Genomic DNA, 24,300 nt, shown 5'->3' with positions numbered 1-24,300 from the left:
AGGAATATCTGCAGCAGAGTTAGGAACTGAAAATATCTCTCCAACAGACACAAATAAATAGTGAAGGAATCTCTCCTAACATAGGCAGACAGAAAGTGTAGGAACCTCTTCAATGGAGAGAAACAAAAATTGAAGGAATCTCTCCAGCGGAGACAGGAAGTGAAAATATCTCTTCAATGGTGACAGACAGAAAATAAAAGAATCTCTTCAATGAAAAAAGTGAAGCAATCTCTCTAATGAAAACAGGAAGGCATCTCTCTCCAACAGAGACAAAAAGTGAAGGATCTCTTTAACAGATAGGAAGTGAATGAATCCCTTTAATATGGGAAACAATATCTCTCCATAGGACAAAGACAGAAAGTGAAGGAATCTCACCAACAGAGAAAAAAGTGAAGGAAACCCTCTAATGGAGAAGATAAGCTAAGGAATCTCCCCCATGAGAAAAGAAAGGGAAGGAATCGCTCCAACTGAGATGGGTATCTCTGTATGTGAGACAGGAATTTAAGGAATCTCTCCATAGGAAAAGGCAAGTGAAAGAATGTCTCTATCAGAGACGGTAGGCGCAGGAAGTGAAAGAATCTCTCTATTAGAGACAGGAATCAAAGGAATCTCTACATTGGAGACAGGAAGTGAAAGAATTGCTCCACTGGAGACAGGAATCAAAGGAATCTCTCCATTGGAGACAGAAATCAAAGCAATCTCTTCATTGGAGACAGGAATTGACAGAATCTCTGCAGGGGAGACAGGATGTGAAAGAATCTCTCCACTGGAGACAGGAATCTCTAAAGGGAAGTCTGGAATTGAAGGAATTCCTCAATGGGAGACAGGGTGTGAAAGAATCTCTCTATTACAGACAGCAATCAAAGGAACCTATCCACGGAAGATAGGAAGTTAAGGAATCTCTCCATGGGAGACAGGATGTGAAAGAATCTGTCCATTGAAGACAGGAATCATCAGAATCTCTCCATGGACAGATAGGAAGTGAAGGAATCTCTCAGTTGGAGATAGGAATTTAAGGAATCTCTCCATGAGAGCTAGGAATTAAAGGAATATCTTCATTAGAGACAGAAAGTGAAAGAGTCTCTCCATGGAAGTCAAGAATTGAAGGGATCTTTCCATGGAGACAGGAAGTGGAATAATCTCTTCACTGGAGACAGGAATCAAAGGAATCTCTCCATGGGAAATAAGAAGTGAACGGATCTTCCCACTGGAGACAGGAATTTAAGGAATCTCTGTATGAGAGAAAGGAAATTAAGGAATATCTCCATGGGAGAAAAGAAGAGAATGAATCTATCCATTGGGTGCAAGAAGTGAAGGAATCTACCTACCCATTGGGGGGTAAGAAGTGAAGGAATCTCTCCATGGGAGAAAAGAATTGAAGTAATCTCTCCATGGGAGGCAAGAATTGAAGGAATCTCCTAGTGGGAGACAGGATGTGAAAAAATCTCTCCATGGGAGATAGGATGTGAAAGAATCTCTCCATTGGAGACAGAAATTGAAGAAATCTCTTAATGGAAGACAGAAAGTGAAGGAATCTCTCCACTGGAGACAGGAATTGAAGGAATCTCTCCATGGGAGTTGGAAATTGAAGGAATCTCTCCATGAGAGTTGGGAATTGAAAGAATCTTTCCATGGGAGACAGGATGTGAGAGAATCTGTCCATGGGAGACAGGATGTGAAAGATTCTCTCTATTGGAGAAAGTAATTGAAGGAATCTCTCCATGGGAGACAGGAAGTGAAGGAATATCGCCATTAGAGACAGGAATTGAAGGAATCTCTCCATGGGAGTTGGGAATAGAAGGAATCTCTCCATGTGAGTTGGGAATTAAAGGAATCTCTCCATGTGAGACAGGATGTGAAAGAATCTCACCATGGGAGTTAGGATGTGAAAGATTCTCTCAATTGGAGAAAGGAATTGAAGGAATCTCTCCATGGGAGACAGGAAGCAAAGAAATCTCACCATTGAAGACGGGAATTTAATTAATCTCTCCATGAGAGTTGGGAATTGAAGGAATCTCTCCATGAGAGTTGGGAACTGAAGGAATCTCTCCATGGGAAACAGGATGTGAAAGATTCTCTCCATTGGAGAAAGGAATTGAAGGAATCTCTCTGTAGGAGAAAAGAAATGAAAGAATCTATCTAATCTGACTGAGAGTTGGGGATTGAAGGAATTTCTCCATGGGAGACAAGAATTGAAGGGCTCGCTCTATGAGAGTTGGGGATTGAAGGAATCCCTAAATAGGAGACAAGAATTGAAGGGCTCTCTCTATGAGAGTTGGGGATTGAAGGGATCTCTCAATGGGAGACAAGAATAGAAGGAATCTCTCCATGGGAGACAAGAATAGAAGGAATCTCTCCATGGGAGACAAGAAAAGGAGGAATATCTCCATGGGAGACAAGAATAGAAGGAATCTCTCCATGGGAGACAAGAATAGAAGGAATCTCTCCATGGGAGACAAGAATAGAAGGAATCTCTCCATGGGAGACAAGGATAGAAGGAATCTCTCCATGAGAGTTGGGGATTGAAGGAATCCCTCAATAGGAGACAAGAATTGAAGGAATCTCTCCATGAGAGTTGGGGATTGAAGGGATCTCTCAATGGGAGACAAGAACAGAAGGAATCTCTCCATGGGAGACAAGAATAGAAGGAATCTCTCGATGGGAGAAAAGGAATCTCTCAATGGGAGACAAGAATAGAAGGAATCTCTCCATGGGAGACAAGAATAGAAGGAATCTCTCGATGGGAGACAAGAATAGAAGGAATCTCTCGATGGGAGACAAGGAATCTCTCCATGAGAGATGGGGATTGAAGGAATCTCTCAATGGGAGACAAGAATAGAAGGAATCTCTCCATGGGAGACAAGAATAGAAGGAATCTCTCAATGGGAGACAAGAATTTAAGGAATCCTTGCCCACTCTGTCCAAAACTAAACCAAAGTTGTGGCTTTAGATACACTTTAATTCACTGCCAGGACTTCATATTCTGTCAAAAAAAAAAGATAAAGTTCTCCTTCATTTATAACTTTATTTGACATAGATTACAAGAAAACCAAACACTAGTGACATGGCTCTGGGAGCTCACGTCTTGCCCATAGATAATATGGCGGCACTCTCTTCAATACACCACTGCCAGAACACCATTCATGCACTGACAACATAATATATACGTTATGTTCTCTGATATAAATTACAATATATTTAAATGAGATAATTTCCCGCCACGAACTGGAAGGTGGGCACTTCCTGCCCATAGATAAAATGGCCGAACTTGGCTTCACGGATGTCACTGCCAGCACTTGTTATAAACGTTCTTTAAAATTCATGAAAAAAAAAATCTCTCCGTTTTAATAATCTAGCAGAAACCGCTGACGGAATTATTTCATGTTTCTCAGAATCAGGAGGCCGTCGGTCGTACTGCGCATGCGCACTCCCCTCACACGGTCCTCGGCCTTACCTAAGGGATTTTCTTCCGCGAATAAAAACTAAGACACTTGGCTGCAGACGTGTATTGCTATGCAACCAGAAAACATAATATAAAGATGGGCAGCTGATTTGAAGAGCTTATAAAGCAGAAGAAGCATTCGTAGTGCATGCTGGGAGTTGTAGTTGAGAAGCAGTGCGTGCATGTGGAGTGAGTGCTGCGGTGCATGCTGGGAGTTCTCAGTTCTCTGCTATGGAAGGCACAGCTGTACAACGTCCTCTGTTTGGAGGAGCCTTCTCTGCTCTCCTCCCCCCATCAATACAAGATGTCAGGTGAGGAGGGGAATTGTAGATCTTCTATATAGAGTGACTGGGGGAGGGGCTCACATTGTATATTTTCTGTATCTGGGGTCCCCAAACTTTCTAAACAAAGAGCCAGTTTACGGTCCATTATTGGTGTCAGTGGGAGGAATAGTGCCCCATCATTGGTGTCAGTGGGAGGGAATAGTGTCCCATCATTGGTGTCAGTAGGAGGAATAGTGCGCCATCATTGGTGTCCGTGATTGTAAGCTCTTGTGCCTCACTCCTGTCATTTTCCCACCAGTGACCTGCGGGAGATCCCCGACAATCAGGAGGTGTTCGCCAATCAGCACACAGATCAGAGTATCATTGTGGAGCTTCTGGAGTATCAGGGCGGTATGACGGACCCCGACGCTGCACGGTAATACACTCGGATTTCATTCTAAGGCTGAGGCTGAGAGAGGCCGCTGCTTCTACACAGAGAGAGAGAGAGGCCGCTGCTTCTACACAGAGAGAGAGAGGCCGCTGCTTCTACACAGAGAGAGAGAGAGGCCGCTGCTTCTACACAGAGAGAGAGAGAGAGAGGCCGCTGCTTCTACACAGAGAGAGAGAGAGGCCGCTGCTTCTACACAGAGAGAGAGAGAGGCCGCTGCTTCTACACAGAGAGAGAGAGAGGCCGCTGCTTCTACACAGAGAGAGAGAGAGGCCGCTGCTTCTACACAGAGAGAGAGAGAGAGGCCGCTGCTTCTACACAGAGAGAGAGAGAGAGGCCGCTGCTTCTACACAGAGAGAGAGAGAGGCCGCTGCTTCTACACAGAGAGAGAGAGGCCGCTGCTTCTACACAGAGAGAGAGAGAGGCCGCTGCTTCTACACAGAGAGAGAGAGAGAGAGGCCGCTGCTTCTACACAGAGAGAGAGAGAGGCCGCTGCTTCTACACAGAGAGAGAGAGAGGCCGCTGCTTCTACACAGAGAGAGAGAGAGAGAGGCCGCTGCTTCTACACAGAGAGAGAGAGAGGCCGCTGCTTCTACACAGAGAGAGAGAGAGGCCGCTGCTTCTACACAGAGAGAGAGAGAGAGGCCGCTGCTTCTACACAGAGAGAGAGAGAGAGGCCGCTGCTTCTACACAGAGAGAGAGAGAGAGGCCGCTGCTTCTAGACAGAGAGAGAGAAAGAGAGAGGCCGCTGCTTCTACACAGAGAGAGAGAGAGAGAGGCCGCTGCTTCTACACAGAGAGAGAGAGAGGCCGCTGCTTCTACACAGAGAGAGAGAGGCCGCTGCTTCTAGACAGAGAGAGAGAAAGAGAGAGGCCGCTGCTTCTACACAGAGAGAGAGAGAGAGGCCGCTGCTTCTACACAGAGAGAGAGAGAGGCCGCTGCTTCTACACAGAGAGAGAGAGAGAGGCCGCTGCTTCTAGACAGAGAGAGAGAAAGAGAGAGGCCGCTGCTTCTACACAGAGAGAGAGAGAGAGGCCGCTGCTTCTACACAGAGAGAGAGAGGCCGCTGCTTCTACACAGAGAGAGAGAGAGGCCGCTGCTTCTACACAGAGAGAGAGAGAGAGAGGCCGCTGCTTCTACACAGAGAGAGAGAGAGGCCGCTGCTTCTACACAGAGAGAGAGAGAGGCCGCTGCTTCTACACAGAGAGAGAGAGAGAGGCCGCTGCTTCTACACAGAGAGAGAGAGAGAGGCCGCTGCTTCTACACAGAGAGAGAGAGAGAGGCCGCTGCTTCTACACAGAGAGAGAGAGAGGCCGCTGCTTCTACACAGAGAGAGAGAGAGAGGCCGCTGCTTCTAGACAGAGAGAGAGAAAGAGAGAGGCCGCTGCTTCTACACAGAGAGAGAGAGAGAGAGGCCGCTGCTTCTACACAGAGAGAGAGAGAGGCCGCTGCTTCTACACAGAGAGAGAGAGAGAGGCCGCTGCTTCTAGACAGAGAGAGAGAAAGAGAGAGGCCGCTGCTTCTACACAGAGAGAGAGAGAGAGAGGCCGCTGCTTCTACACAGAGAGAGAGAGAGGCCGCTGCTTCTACACAGAGAGAGAGAGGCCGCTGCTTCTAGACAGAGAGAGAGAAAGAGAGAGGCCGCTGCTTCTACACAGAGAGAGAGAGAGAGGCCGCTGCTTCTACACAGAGAGAGAGAGAGGCCGCTGCTTCTACACAGAGAGAGAGAGAGAGGCCGCTGCTTCTAGACAGAGAGAGAGAAAGAGAGAGGCCGCTGCTTCTACACAGAGAGAGAGAGAGAGGCCGCTGCTTCTACACAGAGAGAGAGAGGCCGCTGCTTCTACACAGAGAGAGAGAGAGGCCGCTGCTTCTACACAGAGAGAGAGAGAGAGAGGCCGCTGCTTCTACACAGAGAGAGAGAGAGGCCGCTGCTTCTACACAGAGAGAGAGAGAGGCCGCTGCTTCTACACAGAGAGAGAGAGAGAGGCCGCTGCTTCTACACAGAGAGAGAGAGAGAGGCCGCTGCTTCTACACAGAGAGAGAGAGAGAGGCCGCTGCTTCTACACAGAGAGAGAGAGAGAGGCCGCTGCTTCTACACAGAGAGAGAGAGAGGCCGCTGCTTCTACACAGAGAGAGAGAGAGAGGCCGCTGCTTCTAGACAGAGAGAGAGAAAGAGAGAGGCCGCTGCTTCTACACAGAGAGAGAGAGAGAGGCCGCTGCTTCTACACAGAGAGAGAGAGAGGCCGCTGCTTCTACACAGAGAGAGAGAGAGAGGCCGCTGCTTCTAGACAGAGAGAGAGAAAGAGAGAGGCCGCTGCTTCTACACAGAGAGAGAGAGAGAGGCCGCTGCTTCTACACAGAGAGAGAGAGAGGCCACTGCTTCTACACAGAGAGAGAGAGGCCGCTGCTTCTACACAGAGAGAGAGAGAGAGGCCGCTGCTTCTACACAGAGAGAGAGAGAGGCCGCTGCTTCTACACAGAGAGAGAGAGGCCGCTGCTTCTACACAGAGAGAGAGAGAGGCCGCTGCTTCTACACAGAGAGAGAGAGAGAGAGGCCGCTGCTTCTACACAGAGAGAGAGAGAGGCCGCTGCTTCTACACAGAGAGAGAGAGAGGCCGCTGCTTCTACACAGAGAGAGAGAGAGAGAGGCCGCTGCTTCTACACAGAGAGAGAGAGAGAGGCCGCTGCTTCTACACAGAGAGAGAGAGAGAGGCCGCTGCTTCTAGACAGAGAGAGAGAAAGAGAGAGGCCGCTGCTTCTACACAGAGAGAGAGAGAGAGGCCGCTGCTTCTACACAGAGAGAGAGAGAGGCCGCTGCTTCTACACAGAGAGAGAGAGAGAGGCCGCTGCTTCTAGACAGAGAGAGAGAAAGAGAGAGGCCGCTGCTTCTACACAGAGAGAGAGAGAGAGGCCGCTGCTTCTACACAGAGAGAGAGAGAGGCCGCTGCTTCTACACAGAGAGAGAGAGAGAGGCCGCTGCTTCTAGACAGAGAGAGAGAAAGAGAGAGGCCGCTGCTTCTAGACAGAGAGAGAGAGAGAGGCCGCTGCTTCTACACAGAGAGAGAGAGGCCGCTGCTTCTACACAGAGAGAGAGAGAGGCCGCTGCTTCTACACAGAGAGAGAGAGAGAGAGGCCGCTGCTTCTACACAGAGAGAGAGAGAGGCCGCTGCTTCTACACAGAGAGAGAGAGAGGCCGCTGCTTCTACACAGAGAGAGAGAGAGAGAGGCCGCTGCTTCTACACAGAGAGAGAGAGAGAGGCCGCTGCTTCTACACAGAGAGAGAGAGAGAGAGGCCGCTGCTTCTACACAGAGAGAGAGAGAGAGAGGCCGCTGCTTCTACAGAGAGAGAGAGAGAGGCCGCTGCTTCTACACAGAGAGAGAGAGGCCGCTGCTTCTACACAGAGAGAGAGAGAGGCCGCTGCTTCTACACAGAGAGAGAGAGAGAGAGGCCGCTGCTTCTACACAGAGAGAGAGAGAGGCCGCTGCTTCTACACAGAGAGAGAGAGAGAGGCCGCTGCTTCTACAGAGAGAGAGAGAGAGGCCGCTGCTTCTACAGAGAGAGAGAGAGAGGCCGCTGCTTCTACACAGAGAGAGAGAGGCCGCTGCTTCTACACAGAGAGAGAGAGAGGCCGCTGCTTCTACACAGAGAGAGAGAGAGAGAGGCCGCTGCTTCTACACAGAGAGAGAGAGAGGCCGCTGCTTCTACAGAGAGAGAGAGAGAGAGGCCGCTGCTTCTACACAGAGAGAGAGAGAGAGGCCGCTGCTTCTACACAGAGAGAGAGAGAGAGAGGCCGCTGCTTCTACACAGAGAGAGAGAGAGGCCGCTGCTTCTACACAGAGAGAGAGAGAGAGGCCGCTGCTTCTACACAGAGAGAGAGAGAGAGAGGCCGCTGCTTCTACAGAGAGAGAGAGAGAGGCCGCTGCTTCTACAGAGAGAGAGAGAGAGAGGCCGCTGCTTCTACACAGAGAGAGAGAGGCCGCTGCTTCTACACAGAGAGAGAGAGAGGCCGCTGCTTCTACACAGAGAGGGAGAGAGGGCGCTGCTTCTACACAGAGAGGGAGAGAGGCCGCTGCTTCTACACAGAGAGGGAGAGAGAGGCCGCTGCTTCTACAGAGAGAGAGAGAGAAAGAGAGAGGCCGCTGCTTCTACACAGAGAGAGAGAGAGAGGCCGCTGCTTCTGCACAGAGAGAGAGAGAGAAAGAGAGAGGCCGCTGCTTCTACAGAGAGAGAGAGAGAAAGAGAGAGGCCGCTGCTTCTAGACAGAGAGAGAAAGAGAGAGGCCGCTGCTTCTAGACAGAGAGAGAGAGAGGCCGCTGCTTCTACACACAGAGAGAGAGAGAGGCCGCTGCTTCTACACAGAGAGAGAGAGGGGCCGCTGCTTCTACACAGAGAGAGAGAGGCCGCTGCTTCTACACAGAGAGAGAGTGAGAGGCCGCTGCTTCTACAGAGAGAGAGAGAGAGAGGCCGCTGCTTCTACACAGAGAGAGAGAGGCCGCTGCTTCTACACAGAGAGAGAGAGAGAGAGGCCGCTGCTTCTACACAGAGAGAGAGATAGGCCGCTGCTTCTACAGAGAGAGAGAGAGAGAGGCCGCTGCTTCTACACACAGAGAGAGAGAGAGAGGCCGCTGCTTCTACAGAGAGAGAGAGAGGCCGCTGCTTCTACACAGAGAGAGAGATAGGCCGCTGCTTCTACACAGAGAGAGAGAGAGAGGCCGCTGCTTCTACACAGAGAGAGAGAGAGAGGCCGCTGCTTCTACAGAGAGAGAGAGAGAGGCCGCTGCTTCTACAGAGAGAGAGAGAGAGAGAGGCCGCTGCTTCTACAGAGAGAGAGAGAGAGGCCGCTGCTTCTACACAGAGAGAGAGAGGCCGCTGCTTCTACAGAGAGAGAGAGAGAGGCCGCTGCTTCTACACAGAGAGGGAGAGAGGCCGCTGCTTCTACACAGAGAGGGAGAGAGGCCGCTGCTTCTACACAGAGAGGGAGAGAGGCCGCTGCTTCTACACAGAGAGAGAGAGAGGCCGCTGCTTCTACACGGAGAGAGAGAGGCCGCTGCTTCTACACGGAGAGAGAGAGGCCGCTGCTTCTACACAGAGAGAGAGAGAGAGGCCTCTGCTTCTACAGAGAGAGAGATAGGCCGCTGCTTCTACACAGAGAGAGAGAGAGAGAGAGAGAGAGAGGCTGCTGCTTCTACACAGAGAGAGAGAGGCCGCTGCTTCTACATAGAGAGAGAGAGGCCGCTGCTTCTACACAGAGAGAGAGAGAGGCCGCTGCTTCTACACAGAGAGAGAGAGAGGCCGCTGCTTCTACACAGAGAGAGAGAGAGGCCGCTGCTTCTACAGAGAGAGAGAGAGAGAGGCCGCTGCTTCTACACAGAGAGAGAGAGGCCGCTGCTTCTACACAGAGAGAGTGAGAGGCCGCTGCTTCTACAGAGAGAGAGAGAGAGAGGCCGCTGCTTCTACACAGAGAGAGAGAGGCCGCTGCTTCTACACAGAGAGAGAGAGAGAGAGGCCGCTGCTTCTACACAGAGAGAGAGATAGGCCGCTGCTTCTACAGAGAGAGAGAGAGAGAGGCCGCTGCTTCTACAGAGAGAGAGAGAGAGAGGCCGCTGCTTCTACACAGAGAGAGAGATAGGCCGCTGCTTCTACACAGAGAGAGAGAGAGAGGCCGCTGCTTCTACACAGAGAGAGAGAGAGAGGCCGCTGCTTCTACAGAGAGAGAGAGAGAGGCCGCTGATTCTACAGAGAGAGAGAGAGAGAGAGAGGCCGCTGCTTCTACAGAGAGAGAGAGAGAGGCCGCTGCTTCTACACAGAGAGAGAGAGGCCGCTGCTTCTACAGAGAGAGAGAGAGAGGCCGCTGCTTCTACACAGAGAGGGAGAGAGGCCGCTGCTTCTACACAGAGAGGGAGAGAGGCCGCTGCTTCTACACAGAGAGGGAGAGAGGCCGCTGCTTCTACACAGAGAGAGAGAGAGGCCGCTGCTTCTACACGGAGAGAGAGAGGCCGCTGCTTCTACACGGAGAGAGAGAGGCCGCTGCTTCTACACGGAGAGAGAGAGGCCGCTGCTTCTACACAGAGAGAGAGAGAGAGAGGCCTCTGCTTCTACAGAGAGAGAGATAGGCCGCTGCTTCTACACAGAGAGAGAGAGAGAGAGAGAGAGAGAGAGAGAGGCCGCTGCTTCTACACAGAGAGAGAGAGGCCGCTGCTTCTACATAGAGAGAGAGAGAGGCCGCTGCTTCTACACAGAGAGAGGCCGCTGCTTCTACACAGAGAGAGAGAGGCCGCTGCTTCTACAGAGAGAGAGAGAGAGGCCGCTGCTTCTACACAGAGAGAGAGAGAGGCCGCTGCTTCTACACAGAGAGAGAGAGAGGCCGCTGCTTCTACACAGAGAGAGAGGGAGGCCGCTGCTTCTACACAGAGAGAGAGAGAGGCCGCTGCTTCTACACAGAGAGAGAGAGAGGCCGCTGCTTCTACACAGAGAGAGAGAGAGGCCGCTGCTTCTACATAGAGAGAGAGAGAGGCCGCTGCTTCTACACAGAGAGAGAGAGAGGCCGCTGCTTCTACACAGAGAGAGAGAGAGGCCGCTGCTTCTACACAGAGAGAGAGGGAGGCCGCTGCTTCTACACAGAGAGAGAGAGAGAGGCCGCTGCTTCTACACAGAGAGAGAGAGAGGCCGCTGCTTCTACACAGAGAGAGAGAGAGGCCGCTGCTTCTACACAGAGAGAGAGAGAGGCCGCTGCTTCTACACAGAGAGAGAGGGAGGCCGCTGCTTCTACACAGAGAGAGAGAGAGAGAGAGGCCGCTGCTTCTACACAGAGAGAGAGGGGCTGCTGCTTCTACACAGAGAGTCCTTGCACATCTTTTTGTTTTGATGCACCTGACAATTCAGTTGGACTTTTTTATTTTTAAGCACTCCACCTTACAACCTAGATCTGCACTCCTACACTGGTCTTGTCCCCGCCCCCTTCTGTAGTTTTACACTTGTAATAGGTGGAGCTGCTAAGCCCCTCCTACAGCATGTAGTGGGCAGAACTGCTGGGCCCCTCCCACAGCTCTGCTTTCTGCACAGGCTATGTACAGCACATTGATGATGTCACTGCTGCTTTTACAACGTAATATCTGGGTTTGTAACGTCTTTTGGCTCACGCAGAGTGAATGTTTGTCCTTTGTGGCTATTGAGGAATATATTTAACCACTTCAGGTCCGCCCCATAGCAGTTTTACTGCTACCGGCCAGCACCTGTGCATATGATCACGTATACACTATATTACCAAAAGTATTGGGACGCCTGCCTTTACACACACATGAACTTTGTTGGCATCCCTGTCTTAGTCCGTAGGGTTCAATATTGGGTTGGCCCACCCTTTACAGCTATAACAGCTTCAACTCTTCTGGGAAGGCTGTCCACAAGGTTTAGGAGTGTGTTTATGGGAATGTTTGACCATTCTTCCAGAAAAGCATTTGTAATGTCAGGCTCTGATGTTGCACGAGAAGGCCTGACTCGCAGACTCTGCTCTAATTCATCCCAGAGGTATTCTATATGTTTGAGGTCAGGACTCTGTGCAGGACAGTCAAGTTCCACCACCTCAATCTCGTTCATCCATGTCTTAATGGACCTTGCTTTGTGCACGGATTCAAATCATTTGGTGGAGGGGGGATTATGGTGTGGGGTTGTTTCTCAGGGGTTGGGTTTGGCCCCTTAGTTCCAGTGAAGGGAACTCCTAAGGCATCAGCATACCAAGACATTTTGGACAATTTCATTCTCCCAACTTTGTGGGAGGAGTTTGGGGATGGCCCCTTCCTGATCCAACATGACTCCGCACCACTGCACAAAGCAAGCTCCATAAAGACATGGATGAGTGAGTTTGGGGTGGAGGAACTTGGTTGGCCTGCATAGAGTCCTGACCTCAACCTGATAGAACACCTTTGGGGTGAATTAGAGCAGAGACTGCAAGCCAGGCCTTCTTCTGAAACAATAGTCAAACATTCCCATAGACACTCCTAAACCTTGTGGACAGCCTTCCTAGAAGAGTTGAAGCTGTTATAGCTGCAAAGGTGGGCCAACTCAATATTGAACCCTACGGACTAATGCCTCATACACACGCAACGATTATTGGCCGGGAATTTTCGGCCAACGTCCGATCGGCCGATTGTCGGCTTGTTAGTATGATGCTTCCGACAACCGACTGCGACTTTTCGTCCGAACAAAATCTGGTGTGCATGCTATAAAATTTTTGTTGGCCGTCACCACAACGGCCGATTTTCCGTCAGTCAGTACAGATTTCGGCAGACAAACATCAGATGAGCAAGACTGGGCATGCTCAGAGAAGAAAAAACACACGGAAAGTAAACCATCACATGACATCCCTTCTGAAGTTGGTTGTTGTTGGCTGAGAAAATTCGTGTGCAGTCTAGAGCACATTTCAACCAACACAACAACACTGGACAAAAGACGGCCGATCGGTCGGCCAACAATCGTTGCGTGTGTACGAGGCTTAAGACTGGGATGCCAATTCTTTTTGTAATATAGTGTATATACGTGACAAGGCTCTTCCGGGTAAGAGGTGCGCATGCGGGCCGCTGGGGGCTCGCTCCCGCTGTGATCACACAGCGGGAGTCACCAAGGACTCTCTGTCGACTGGCACCCATTGATGATCTAGCAGGGAGGCAGAACGGTGATCTGTCAGTAGAATAGGCATGGATCCTGTGTTTCTGCAAAGCAGGGACTAGGATCCATGTCTTCCCCTAATAAAAGCACCTCCCAGTGCACAAACACTGGCTAGGCACACAGTTAACTCTTTGATTGCCCATGATGTTGACCCCTTTCAAGCCAGTGTCATCAGTACAGTGACAGTGCATATTTTTTCTAGCACTCATGTTTGTATTGGTGTCACTGGTCCCCAAAAAGTGTCAGCTAGTGTCAGAATGTCTGCCGCAATATCGCAGTCCCACTATAAGTTGATGATTGCCGCCATTACTAGTAAATAAATAATAAAAAATATTCCATAGTTTGTAGACGCTATAACTTTTTGCATAAACCAATTAATATACGCTTATTGGGATTTTTTTTACAAAAAAGATGTAGCAGAATACATATTGGCCTGAATTTATGAAGACATTTTTTATTATTATTTGATATGCTTTATAGCAGAAAGTAAAAAAAATATATATACAGTATCTCACAAAAGTGAGTACACCCCTCACATTTATGTAAATATTTTATTCTATCTTTTCATGTGACAACACTGAAGAAATTACACTTTGCTACAATGTAAAGTAGTGAGTGTACAGCTTGTATAACAGTGTAAATTTGCTGTCCCCTCAAAATAACTCAACACAGCCATTAATGTCTAAACCGCTGGCAACAAAAGTGAGTACACCCCTAAGTGAAAATGTCCAAATTTGGACCAAATAGCCATTTTCCCTCTCCGGTGTCACGTGACTCGTTAGTGTTACAAGGTCTCAGGTGTGAATGGGGAGCAGGAGTGTTAAATTTGGTGTTATCGCTCTCACTCTCTCATACTGGTCACTGGAAGTTCAACATGGCACCTCATGGCAAAGCACTCTCTGAGGATCTGAAAAAAAGAATTATTGCTCTACGTAAAGATGGCCTAGGTTACAATAAGATTGCCAAGACCCTGAAACTGAGCTGCAGCACGATGGCCAAAGCCATACAGCGGTTTACCAGGACAGGTTCCACTCAGAACAGGCCTCGCCATGGTCGACCAAAGAAGTTGAGTGCACGTGCTCAGCGTCATATCCAGAGGTTGTCTTTAAGAAATAGATGTAGGAGTGCTGTCAGTATTGCTGCAGAGGTTGAAGGGGTGGGGGGGTCAGCCTGTCAGTGCTCAGACCATACGCCACACACTGCATCAAATTGGTCTGCATGGCTGTCGTCCCAGAAGGAAGCCTCTTCTAAAGATGATGCTCAAGAAAGCCCGCAAACAGTTTGCTGAAGACAAGCAGACTAAGGACATGGATTACTGGAACCATGTCCTGTGGTCTGATGAGACCAAGATAAACTTATTTGGTTCAGATGGTGTCAAGCGTGTGTGGCGGCAACCAGGTGAGGAGTACAAAGACAAGTGTGTCTTGCCTACAGTCAAGTATGATGGTGGGAGTGTCATGGTCTGGGGCTGCATGAGTGCTGCCGGCACTGGGGAGCTACAGATCATTGAGGGAACCATGAATGCCAAAATGTACTGTGACATACTGAAGCAGAGCATGATCCCCTCTCTTCAGAGACTGGGCCGCAGGGCAGTATTCTAACATGATAACGACCCCAAACACCTCCAAGACGATCACTGTCTTGCTAAAGAAGCTGAGGGTAAAGTTGATGGACTGGCCAAGCATGTCTCCAGACCTAAACCCTATTGAGCATCTGTGGGACATCCTCAAACGGAAGGTGGAGGAGCGCAAGGTCTCTAACATCCACCAGCTCCGTGATGACATCATGGAGGAGTGGAAGAAGACTCCAGTGGCAACCTGTGAAGCTCTGGTGAACTCCATACCCAAGAGGGTTAAGGCAGCGCTGGAAAATAATGGTGGCCACACAAAATATTGACACTTTGGGCCCAATTTGGAGATTTTCCTTAGAGGTGTACTCACTTTTGTTGCCAGCAGTTTAGACATTAATGGCTGTGTGTTGAGTTATTTTGAGGGGACAGCAAATTTACACTGTTATACAAGCTGTACACTCACTACTTTACATTGTAGCAAAGTGTCATTTCTTCAGTGTTGTCACATGAAAAGATATAATAAAATATTTACAAAAATGTGAGGGGTGTACTCACTTTTGTGAGATACTGTATATATTTTTTTTTTTTCAAAATGTCAGTTTTTCTTTTTGTTCATATAGCAAAAAATAAACGCAGAGGTAAATACCACCAAAATAAATCTCTATTTGTGGGAAAAAGGGACATAAATAAAAATATATGTACAGTGTTGCATGACCGCACAATTGTCAGTTAAAGTAATGCAGTGCCGTATCGCAAAAAATGGCATGGTCATGAAGGTGGGGGTTAAATCTTCTGGATGTCAAGTGGTTATATGTCATAGAGTACGGAGCGGCAGGTAATGATTCCCCTCTTGTCTCTGGGGTAGGTACCACTTTGAAGATGTTGCCACCAGCAATGACGCCCAGGGAAAGGCGGAGATTATCAGCGTTGAGCCCCTCCCACTGGCACAACTCTCCCTCAGCAGCTGCTCCAGTGCCTGGGCGCTCACCGGACAGCAGCTTGTATCCAAATTCAACGAACAGGTAATTCCAACCATTTCCATTCCTCCGGTTCCGGGTTACACATTATACAGCTGAGTGCAAGTTCTCCAGATTCCTATCTTCACAATATGAAGCCATGGCTTCTTATGCCTCTTGGGTGACTTTGGCAGTGGGATTTGGTAAAATAATTTTCCACAGTCATCTTCCAGGACGGCATTATTGAGAGATAGGCTCCTCCCACCCAGCACAGGAAACGCAATCCATATTCATTTAAATACAGGAGAGAGACAGAGACTCTCAGTATTTTGTGTTCCTCGTCCAGATAGGATCACTTCAAGAGAAAACTGGGCCATGGGCCATGCTAGGTGGCATGAGCCTCCCGACCCTGGCCTTTCCTAAACTGGGGCAGTGTCCCTGAGGAGTGTAGCTGGGGAACTCGGGGGGGGGGGGAGAGCCCAGCCCAGCCCAGTACTTCTGGTATGCGGAGGGGATGGAGGGACCCCTCTCACTCTTGACTTAATGCCCTTTAGGGGGATCTACAGTGTGGAGGCTTACCCAGTTCCTGGAGGGTTGCAGAGGTTGCAGTTCCAGTGCAGGTTCCTTACACTCTTTTTGGACGGACGCCAGGTCAATGTCAAGGGGTTAACTGTATTGGAGAGGGAGGGGTTAAGTGTGTCCTAGGGGCGTGTTTCTAACTGTGATGGGACAGGTCTACTATTGTAAAAACAAAGCTCAACGGTTCTACATAGTAGAACCGTCTGATCTCCATTTTTACACAGGGGAGAATGACAGGCGGCTTGTTTACATAAGCCGCCCGCCTTTCTCCCGCTCTACCGACGATCGTAGTGTGACCGGCGGACATCGGGTCTGCTGGTCACACGCCCGGACTCCTCTGTGAACGAGCCGAGGCGGGCGCGCCACTCAGCGGGCGCACGCTCGCCCGCTATTGGCTCAAAACCCGGTGACAGGCGAGCGGCGTAGATCTACGTCACTCTGCCTGGCCGGGGCTGACTGCCGCAGTAAATGTACTGTGCACAGTCGGCAACTGGTTAAAGCCATCCTGGAAATCAAGTTAACAGGTAATAGCTTAGTTTTTAGCTCCATTCATCTGCTGAGGACATTCCTGTGGCATGGTTTATATATTGCAGGAGAAGGAGCGAGAATCCAAAGTACACTGCTGTGCAAAGGTTTTAGACAGGTGTGAAAAAATTCTGTAAATGAAGAATGCTTTTAGAATTAGAAGTGTTTAATAGGTTTAATTAATTAATCAATCAATCAACAATCAATGAACAGAAGATAAATCCAAATCAATATTAGGTGTGACCACCCTTTGCCTTCAAAACAGTATCAATTCTTCTACTGACACTTACAGTTGTTGAAGGAACTCGGCAGGTAGGTTGTTCCAAACATGTTGGAGAACTAACTACACATCTTCTCTGGATGTCGGCTGCCTCAAATCCTTCTGTCTCTTCATGTAATCCCAGACAGACTCCATGATGGTGAGATCAGGGCTCTGTGGGGGCCAAACCATCACTTGCAGGTCTCCTTGTTCTTCTTTACACTGGAGATAGTTTCTAATGAAATTGGCTGTATGTTTTTGTCCTGCTGCAGAATACATTTGGGGCCAATCACACGCTGGTATGGCATGATTGATAAGTATCTGCCTGTATTTCTGAGCATTGATCATGACCAAATCTCCAACGCCATTTGCAGAAATGTAGCCCCAAACTTGCAAGGAACCTCCATCATGCTTCACAGTTTGCCTGCAGACTATAATTATTGTACCGCTCTCCAGCCCTCTACCAACAAACTGCCTCCTGCTACAGCCAAATATTTCACATTTTGGCTCATCAGTCCAGAGCACCTGCTGCCATTTTTATGCAACCCAGTTCCTATGGTGTCCTGCATAGTTTAGTCGCTTAGCCTTGTTGCCATGTCGGAGGTATGGTAGCTTTTCAGCTGCAATTTTTCCATGAAGACCACCACTGGCGAAACTTCTCCGGACGGTAGATAGGTGTATCTGGGTCCCACTGGTTTCTGCTAGTTCTGTGCTGGTGGCACTGCTGGACATCTTCCGATGTGGAAGGGAAGTAAGTATGATGTGGCCTTCATCTGCTGCATTGTTTCCCTGGCCGATCACTGCGTCTATGGCCCTCAGCCTTGCCCGTTTCTTTGTGCTTCTTCAAAAGAGCTTGAACAACACATCTTGAAATCCCAGTCTGCTGGGAAATCTTTCCTTGGAGAGACCTTGCTGATTTAGTATACTTCCCCTGTGTCTTGTTGCTGTACTTAGTATTGCCATGGTGTATGACCTGTGACATGAAACTCTTCCACAACCTCACCTTAGTAGCAGAGTTTGGCTGTTCCTCACCCAGTTTAAGCCTTCCACACAGCTGTTTCTGTTTCAGGTAATGACTGTGTTTCAACCTACATATGAAATTGATGATCATTAGCTCCTGCTTGGTATAACTGGTTAATCATACACCTGACCCTAATCCTACAAATTCCCCAAGTGTAAGAATTGATGCTGGTTTGAAGCCAAAGGGGGGTCACACCAAATATTGATTTTAGATTTTTCTTCTGTTCGCTTGCTTTGCATTTTGTAAATTGATACAAATTAACAATTAAAATCTATATATTTTTGAAAGCATTCTTTCTTTTACAGCATTTCGTCACTCGTGCCTAAAACATTTGCACAGTACTGTAGAACAACTATAGCTCAGGATTGGTGTTTCCACAGGAAGCCAGGTCAACTCAGCAGTGTGCATTTTCTGCTGGGGTTACGCTATATACCTATGACTCACCTGGGACCACTACAACTCCCAGCATGCCATGTTTGCTTCTATACATTCAGTATGTCATGTACTATATTGTCCTGCTTGATAAATATGTATTACTGTTTGTTCTCTCTTCTCAGGCTCAGAACACGGTCCTCATATACATGGCTTTGTTCAGAATGCCACAATATTCTACAGACCTCCTGGTGACATTCAATGATCCTGTAGCTATAGAGTAAGTGACAGAGACAGAAGGGGGCTATGAGTCTGTCCTCCTCCTGCAGGGTGATACAGAGAGAAGGGGGCTATGAGTCTGTACTCCTCCTGCAGGGTGATACAGACAGAAGGGGGCTATGAGTCTGTACTCCTCCTGCAGGGTGATACAGACAGAAGGGGGCTATGAGTCTGTACTCCTCCTGCAGGGTGATACAGACAGAAGGGGGCTATGAGTCTGTCCTCCTCCTGCAGGGTGATACAGACAGAAGGGGGCTATGAGTCTGTACTCCTCCTGCAGGGTGATACAGACAGAAGGGGGCTATGAGTCTGTCTTCCTCCTGCAGAGTGATACAGACAGAAGGGGGCTATGAGACTGTCCTCCTCCTGCAGGGTGATACAGACAGAAGGGGGCTATGAGTCTGTCCTCCTCCTGCAGGGTGATACAGACAGAAGGGGGCTATGAGTCTGTCCTCCTCCTGCAGGGTGATACAGACAGAAGGGAGCTATGAGTCTGTCCTCCCCCTGCAGGGTGATACAGACAGGAGGGAGCTATGAGTCTGTCCTCCTCCTGCAGGGTGATACAGACAGAATGGAGCTATGAGTCTGTCCTCCTCCTGCAGGGTGATACAGACAGAAGGGGGGTATGAGGCTGTCCTCCTCCTGCAGGGTGATACAGACAGAAGGAAGCTATGAGTCTGTCCTCCTCCTGCAGGGTGATACAGACAGAAGGGAGCTATGAGTCTGTCCTCCTCCTGCAGGGTGATACAGACAGAAGGGAGCTATGAGTCTGTCCTCCTCCTGCAGGGTGATACAGACAGAAGGGGGCTATGAGTCTGTCCTCCTCCTGCAGGGTGATACAGACAGAAGGGGGCTATGAGTCTGTACTCCTCCTGCAGGATGATACAGACAGAAGGGAGCTAGGAGCCTGTCCTCCTCCTGCAGGGTGATACAGACAGAAGGGGGCTATGAGTCTGTCCTCCTCCTGCAGGGCGATACAGACAGAAGAGGCTATGAGACTGTCCTCCTCCTGCAGGGTGATACAGACAGAATGGAGCTATGAGTCTGTTCTCCTCCTGCAGGGTGATACAGACAGAAGGGGGGTATGAGGCTGTCCTCCTCCTGCAGGGTGATACAGACAGAAGGGGGCTATGAGTCTGTCCTCCTCCTGCAGGGCGATACAGACAGAAGAGGCTATGAGACTGTCCTCCTCCTGCAGGGTGATACAGACAGAATGGAGCTATGAGTCTGTTCTCCTCCTGCAGGGTGATACAGACAGAAGGGGGGTATGAGGCTGTCCTCCTCCTGCATGGTGATACAGACAGAAGGAAGCTATGAGTCTGTCCTCCTCCTGCAGGGTGATACAGACAGAAGGGAGCTATGAGTCTGTCCTCCTCCTGCAGGGTGATACAGACAGAAGGGAGCTATGAGTCTGTCCTCCTCCTGCAGGGTGATACAGACAGAAGGGGGCTATGAGTCTGTCCTCCTCCTGCAGGGTGATACAGACAGAAGGGGGCTATGAGTCTGTCCTGCTCCTGCAGGGTGACACAGACAGAAGGAAGCTATGAGTCTGTCCTCCTCCTGCAGGGTGATACAGACAGAAGGGAGCTATGAGTCTGTCCTCCTCCTGCAGGGTGATACAGACAGAAGGGAGCTATGAGTCTGTCCTCCTCCTGCAGGGTGATACAGACAGAAGGGAGCTACGAGTCTGTCCTCCTCCTGCAGGGTGATACAGACAGAAGGGGGCTATGAGTCTGTCCTCCTCCTGCAGGGTGATACAGACAGAAGGGGGCTATGAGTCTGTACTCCTCCTGCAGGATGATACAGACAGAAGGGAGCTAGGAGTCTGTCCTCCTCCTGCAGGGTGATACAGACAGAAGGGGGCTATGGGTCTGTCCTCCTCCTGCATGGTGATACAGACAGAAGGGAGCTATGAGTCTGTCCTCCTCCTGCAGGGTGATACAGACAGAAGGGGGCTATGAGTCTGTCCTCCTCCTGCAGGGTGATACAGACAGAAGGGAGCTATGAGTCTGTCCTCCCCCTGCAGGGTGATACAGACAGAAGGGAGCTATGAGTCTGTCCTCCTCCTGCAGGGCGATACAGACAGAAGGGGCTAGGAGTCTGTCCTCCTCCTGCAGGGTGATACAGACAGGAGGGAGCTATCAGTCTGTCCTCCTCCTGCAGGGTGATACAGACAGAAGGGGGCTATGAGTCTGTCCTCCTCCTGCAGGCTGATACAGACAGAAGGGGGCTATGAGTCTGTCCTCCTCCTGCAGGGTGATACAGACAGAAGGGGGCTATGAGTCTGTCCTCCTCCTGCAGGGTGATACAGACAGAAGGGGGTATGAGTCTGTCCTCCTCCTGCAGGGTGATACAGACAGGAGGGAGCTATGAGTCTGTCCTCCTCCTGCAGGGCGATACAGACAGAAGAGGCTATGAGACTGTCCTCCTCCTGCAGGGTGATACAGACAGAATGGAGCTATGAGTCTGTTCTCCTCCTGCAGGGTGATACAGACAGAAGGGGGGTATGAGGCTGTCCTCCTCCTGCATGGTGATACAGACAGAAGGAAGCTATGAGTCTGTCCTCCTCCTGCAGAGTGATACAGACAGAAGGGGGCTATGAGTCTGTCCTCCTCCTGCAGAGTGATACAGACAGAAGGGGGCTATGAGTCTGTCCTCCTCCTGCAGGGTGATACAGACAGAAGGGGGCTATGAGTCTGTCCTCCTCCTGCAGGGTGATACAGACAGAAGGGGGCTATGAGTCTGTCGTCCTCCTGCAGGGTGATACAGACAGAAGGAAGCTATGAGTCTGTACTCCTCCTGCAGGGTGATACAGAGAGAAGGGGGCTATGAGTCTGTACTCCTCCTGCAGGGTGATACAGACAGAAGGGGGCTATGAGTCTGTACTCCTCCTGCAGGGTGATACAGACAGAAGGGGGCTATGAGTCTGTCCTCCCCCTGCAGGGTGATACAGACAGGAGGGAGCTATGAGTCTGTCCTCCTCCTGCAGGGTGATATAGACAGAAGGGGGCTATGAGTCTGTCCTCCTCCTGCAGGGTGATACAGACAGAAGGGGGCTATGAGTCTGTCCTTTTCCTGCAGGGTGATACAGACAGAAGGGGGCTATGAGTCTGTCCTCCTCCTGCAGAGTGATACAGACAGAAGGGGGCTATGAGTCTGTCCTCCTCCTGCAGGGTGATACAGACAGAAGGGGGCTATGAGTCTGTCGTCCTCCTGCAGGGTGATACAGACAGAAGGGAGCTATGAGTCTGTCCTCCTCCTGCAGGATGATACAGACAGAAGGGGGGTATGAGTCTATCCTCCTCCTGCAGGGTAATACAGACAGAAGGGAGCTATGAGTCTGTCCTCCTCCTGCAGGGGGATACAGACAGAAGGGAGCTATGAGTCTGTCCTCCTCCTGCAGGGTGATACAGACAGAAGGGAGCTATGAGTCTGTCCTCCTCCTGCAGGGGGATACAGACAGAAGGGGGCTATGAGTCTGTCCTCCTCCTGCAGGGGGATACAGACAGAAGGGAGCTATGAGTCTGTCCTCCTCCTGCAGGGGGATACAGACAGAAGGGAGCTATGAGTCTGTCCTCCTCCTGCAGGATGATACAGACAGAAGGGGGGTATGAGTCTGTCCTCCTCCTGCAGGGTGATACAGACAGAAGGGGGCTATGAGTCTGTCCTCCTCCTGCAGGGTGATACAGACAGAAGGGAGCTATGAGTCTGTCCTCCTCCTGCAGGGTGATACAGACAGAAGGGGGCTATGAGTCTGTCGTCCTCCTGCAGGGTGATACAGACAGAAGGAAGCTATGAGTCTGTACTCCTCCTGCAGGGTGATACAGACAGAAGGGGGCTATGAGTCTGTACTCCTCCTGCAGGGTGATACAGACAGAAGGGGGCTATGAGTCTGTACTCCTCCTGCAGGGTGATACAGACAGAAGGGGGCTATGAGTCTGTCCTCCTCCTGTAGGGTGATACAGACAGAAGGGGGCTATGAGTCTGTACTCCTCCTGCAGGGTGATACAGACAGAAGGGGGCTATGAGTCTGTCCTCCTCCTGCTGGGTGATACAGACAGAAGGGGGCTATGAGTCTGTCCTCCTGCAGGGTGATACAGACAGAAGGGGCTATGAGTCTGTCCTCCTCCTGCAGGGTGATATAGACAGAAGGGAGCTATGAGTCTGTCCTCCTCCTGCAGGGTGATGTAGACAGAAGGGGGCTATGAGTCTGTCCTCCTCCTGCAGGGTGATACAGACAGAAGGGAGCTATGAGTCTGTCCTCCTCCTGCAGGGTGATACAGACAGAAGGGAGCTATGGGTCTGTCCTCCTCCTGCAGGGTGATACAGACAGAAGGGGGCTATGAGTCTGTCCTCCTCCTGCAGGGTGATACAGACAGAAGGGAGCTAGGAGTCTGTCCTCCTCCTGCAGGGTGATACAGACAGAAGGGGGCTAGGAGTCTGTCCTCCTCCTGCAGGGTGATACAGACAGGAGGGAGCTATGAGTCTGTCCTCCTCCTGCAGGGTGATACAGACAGAAGGGGGCTATGAGTCTGTCCTCCTCCTGCAGGGTGATACAGATAGAAGGGAGCTATGAGTCTGTCCTCCTCCTGCAGGGTGATACAGACAGAAGGGAGCTATGAGTCTGTCCTCCTCCTGCAGGGTGATACAGACAGAAGGGGGCTATGAGTCTGTCCTCCTCCTGCAGGGCGATACAGACAGAAGGGGCTATGAGTCTGTCCTCTTCCTGCAGGGTGATACAGACAGAATGGAGCTATGAGTCTGTTCTCCTCCTGCAGGGTGATACAGACAGAAGGGGGGTATGAGGCTGTCCTCCTGCAGGGTAATACAGACAGAAGGAAGCTATGAGTCTGTCCTCCTCCTGCAGGGTGATACAGACAGAAGGGAGCTATGAGTCTGTCCTCCTCCTGCAGGGTGATACAGACAGAAGGGAGCTATGAGTCTGTCCTCCTCCTGCAGGGTGATACAGACAGAAGGGAGCTAGGAGTCTGTCTTCCTCCTGCAGGGCGATACAGACCATAGACAGTACAATGCAGTGTACAGGTGGTACTCTCATTATTTCTCTTCTCCATCTTGTCTCCTCTCAGTCCGGCCAGCAGTAGTGCCTCTTCCGGATCTTTGAACGGCTCCTCTAATCTTTGGACACAGGAAGATTTCAACCGTCTCCTGTGCAGTTTCCATCTACACGATCCCGGCATCTTCGGCTGACTTAAAGGAGCTTCCTCCGGTGATGCTTCTTCTCTCTTCCCTAGTTAGAATGTCCCACCATTACCTAGGACTTTATCTCCGGATAGTTCTTTTGGCACTGCTACCTGCAGAACCTGGAAGGATCCTTCTTCATACTATGGAGACTTGGTGGACTTTTCTGTCTGGATGAGGAAAGACTGATTTTTCTATGAATGATTTGCATTGTATATGTTTGTTTTGCATGTAGCAAAATAAGGAATTAAACAGCTTCTGGTTGAGAGTTTTGAAAATTAGGCAAGGATCAGTGTGAAAAGGACCAGTCACAGCTGGGCATACATAAGAATCTGAGTATCTGTGTTCTATCAGAAGTATGATGGTACCTATGGAAAGTTTTACATTTGCCTCGTTATTTCTCTTTTCTCTTAGTGTGCATACCGGAGTCAATACCAGAGCCCTGTACTGAAGATGAATATAAATAAATACATGGCTGTGTTACTTTATGCACACTTCAAAGCTCAGAGACAACATAACTGAGGGTGACTCCGGAGCTGAGAGGCATTTGGGGTCCTGAAGTCAACTGCTTGACCTCCTGGTGTCTCCTGAACTCCTTAGTGTGCATAACAGTATCAATTAACAGAGCCAGGACGTAATGTAAATATATACTGTATATAAATTAGTGTTCCTTCATACTGTCATGAACACTCCGAAGCTGGGAGACAGCCAATGTAAGGATAACT

General features: G+C 50.0%; 1 protein-coding gene across 1 annotated transcript; it reads left to right on the top strand.

Annotated features, from left to right (window-relative positions):
- Positions 1-3,588: 3,588 nt before the first annotated feature.
- RANGRF (RAN guanine nucleotide release factor) lies at positions 3,589-23,838 on the top strand. Its single transcript, XM_082252736.1, has 5 exons — positions 3,589-3,753; positions 4,025-4,141; positions 15,251-15,407; positions 18,283-18,377; positions 23,464-23,838. The coding sequence occupies exons 1-5, from the start codon at positions 3,674-3,676 to the stop codon at positions 23,582-23,584; spliced, it is 570 nt and encodes a 189-aa protein (XP_082108862.1). The 5' UTR covers positions 3,589-3,673; the 3' UTR covers positions 23,585-23,838.
- Positions 23,839-24,300: the final 462 nt, after the last annotated feature.

This window comes from Pelophylax lessonae (genome assembly GCF_965119305.1).
Source record: "Pelophylax lessonae genome assembly, chromosome: 4".
NCBI classification, from domain to species: domain Eukaryota; kingdom Metazoa; phylum Chordata; class Amphibia; order Anura; family Ranidae; genus Pelophylax; species Pelophylax lessonae.
This window is presented reverse-complemented; position numbering and strand designations above follow the sequence as displayed.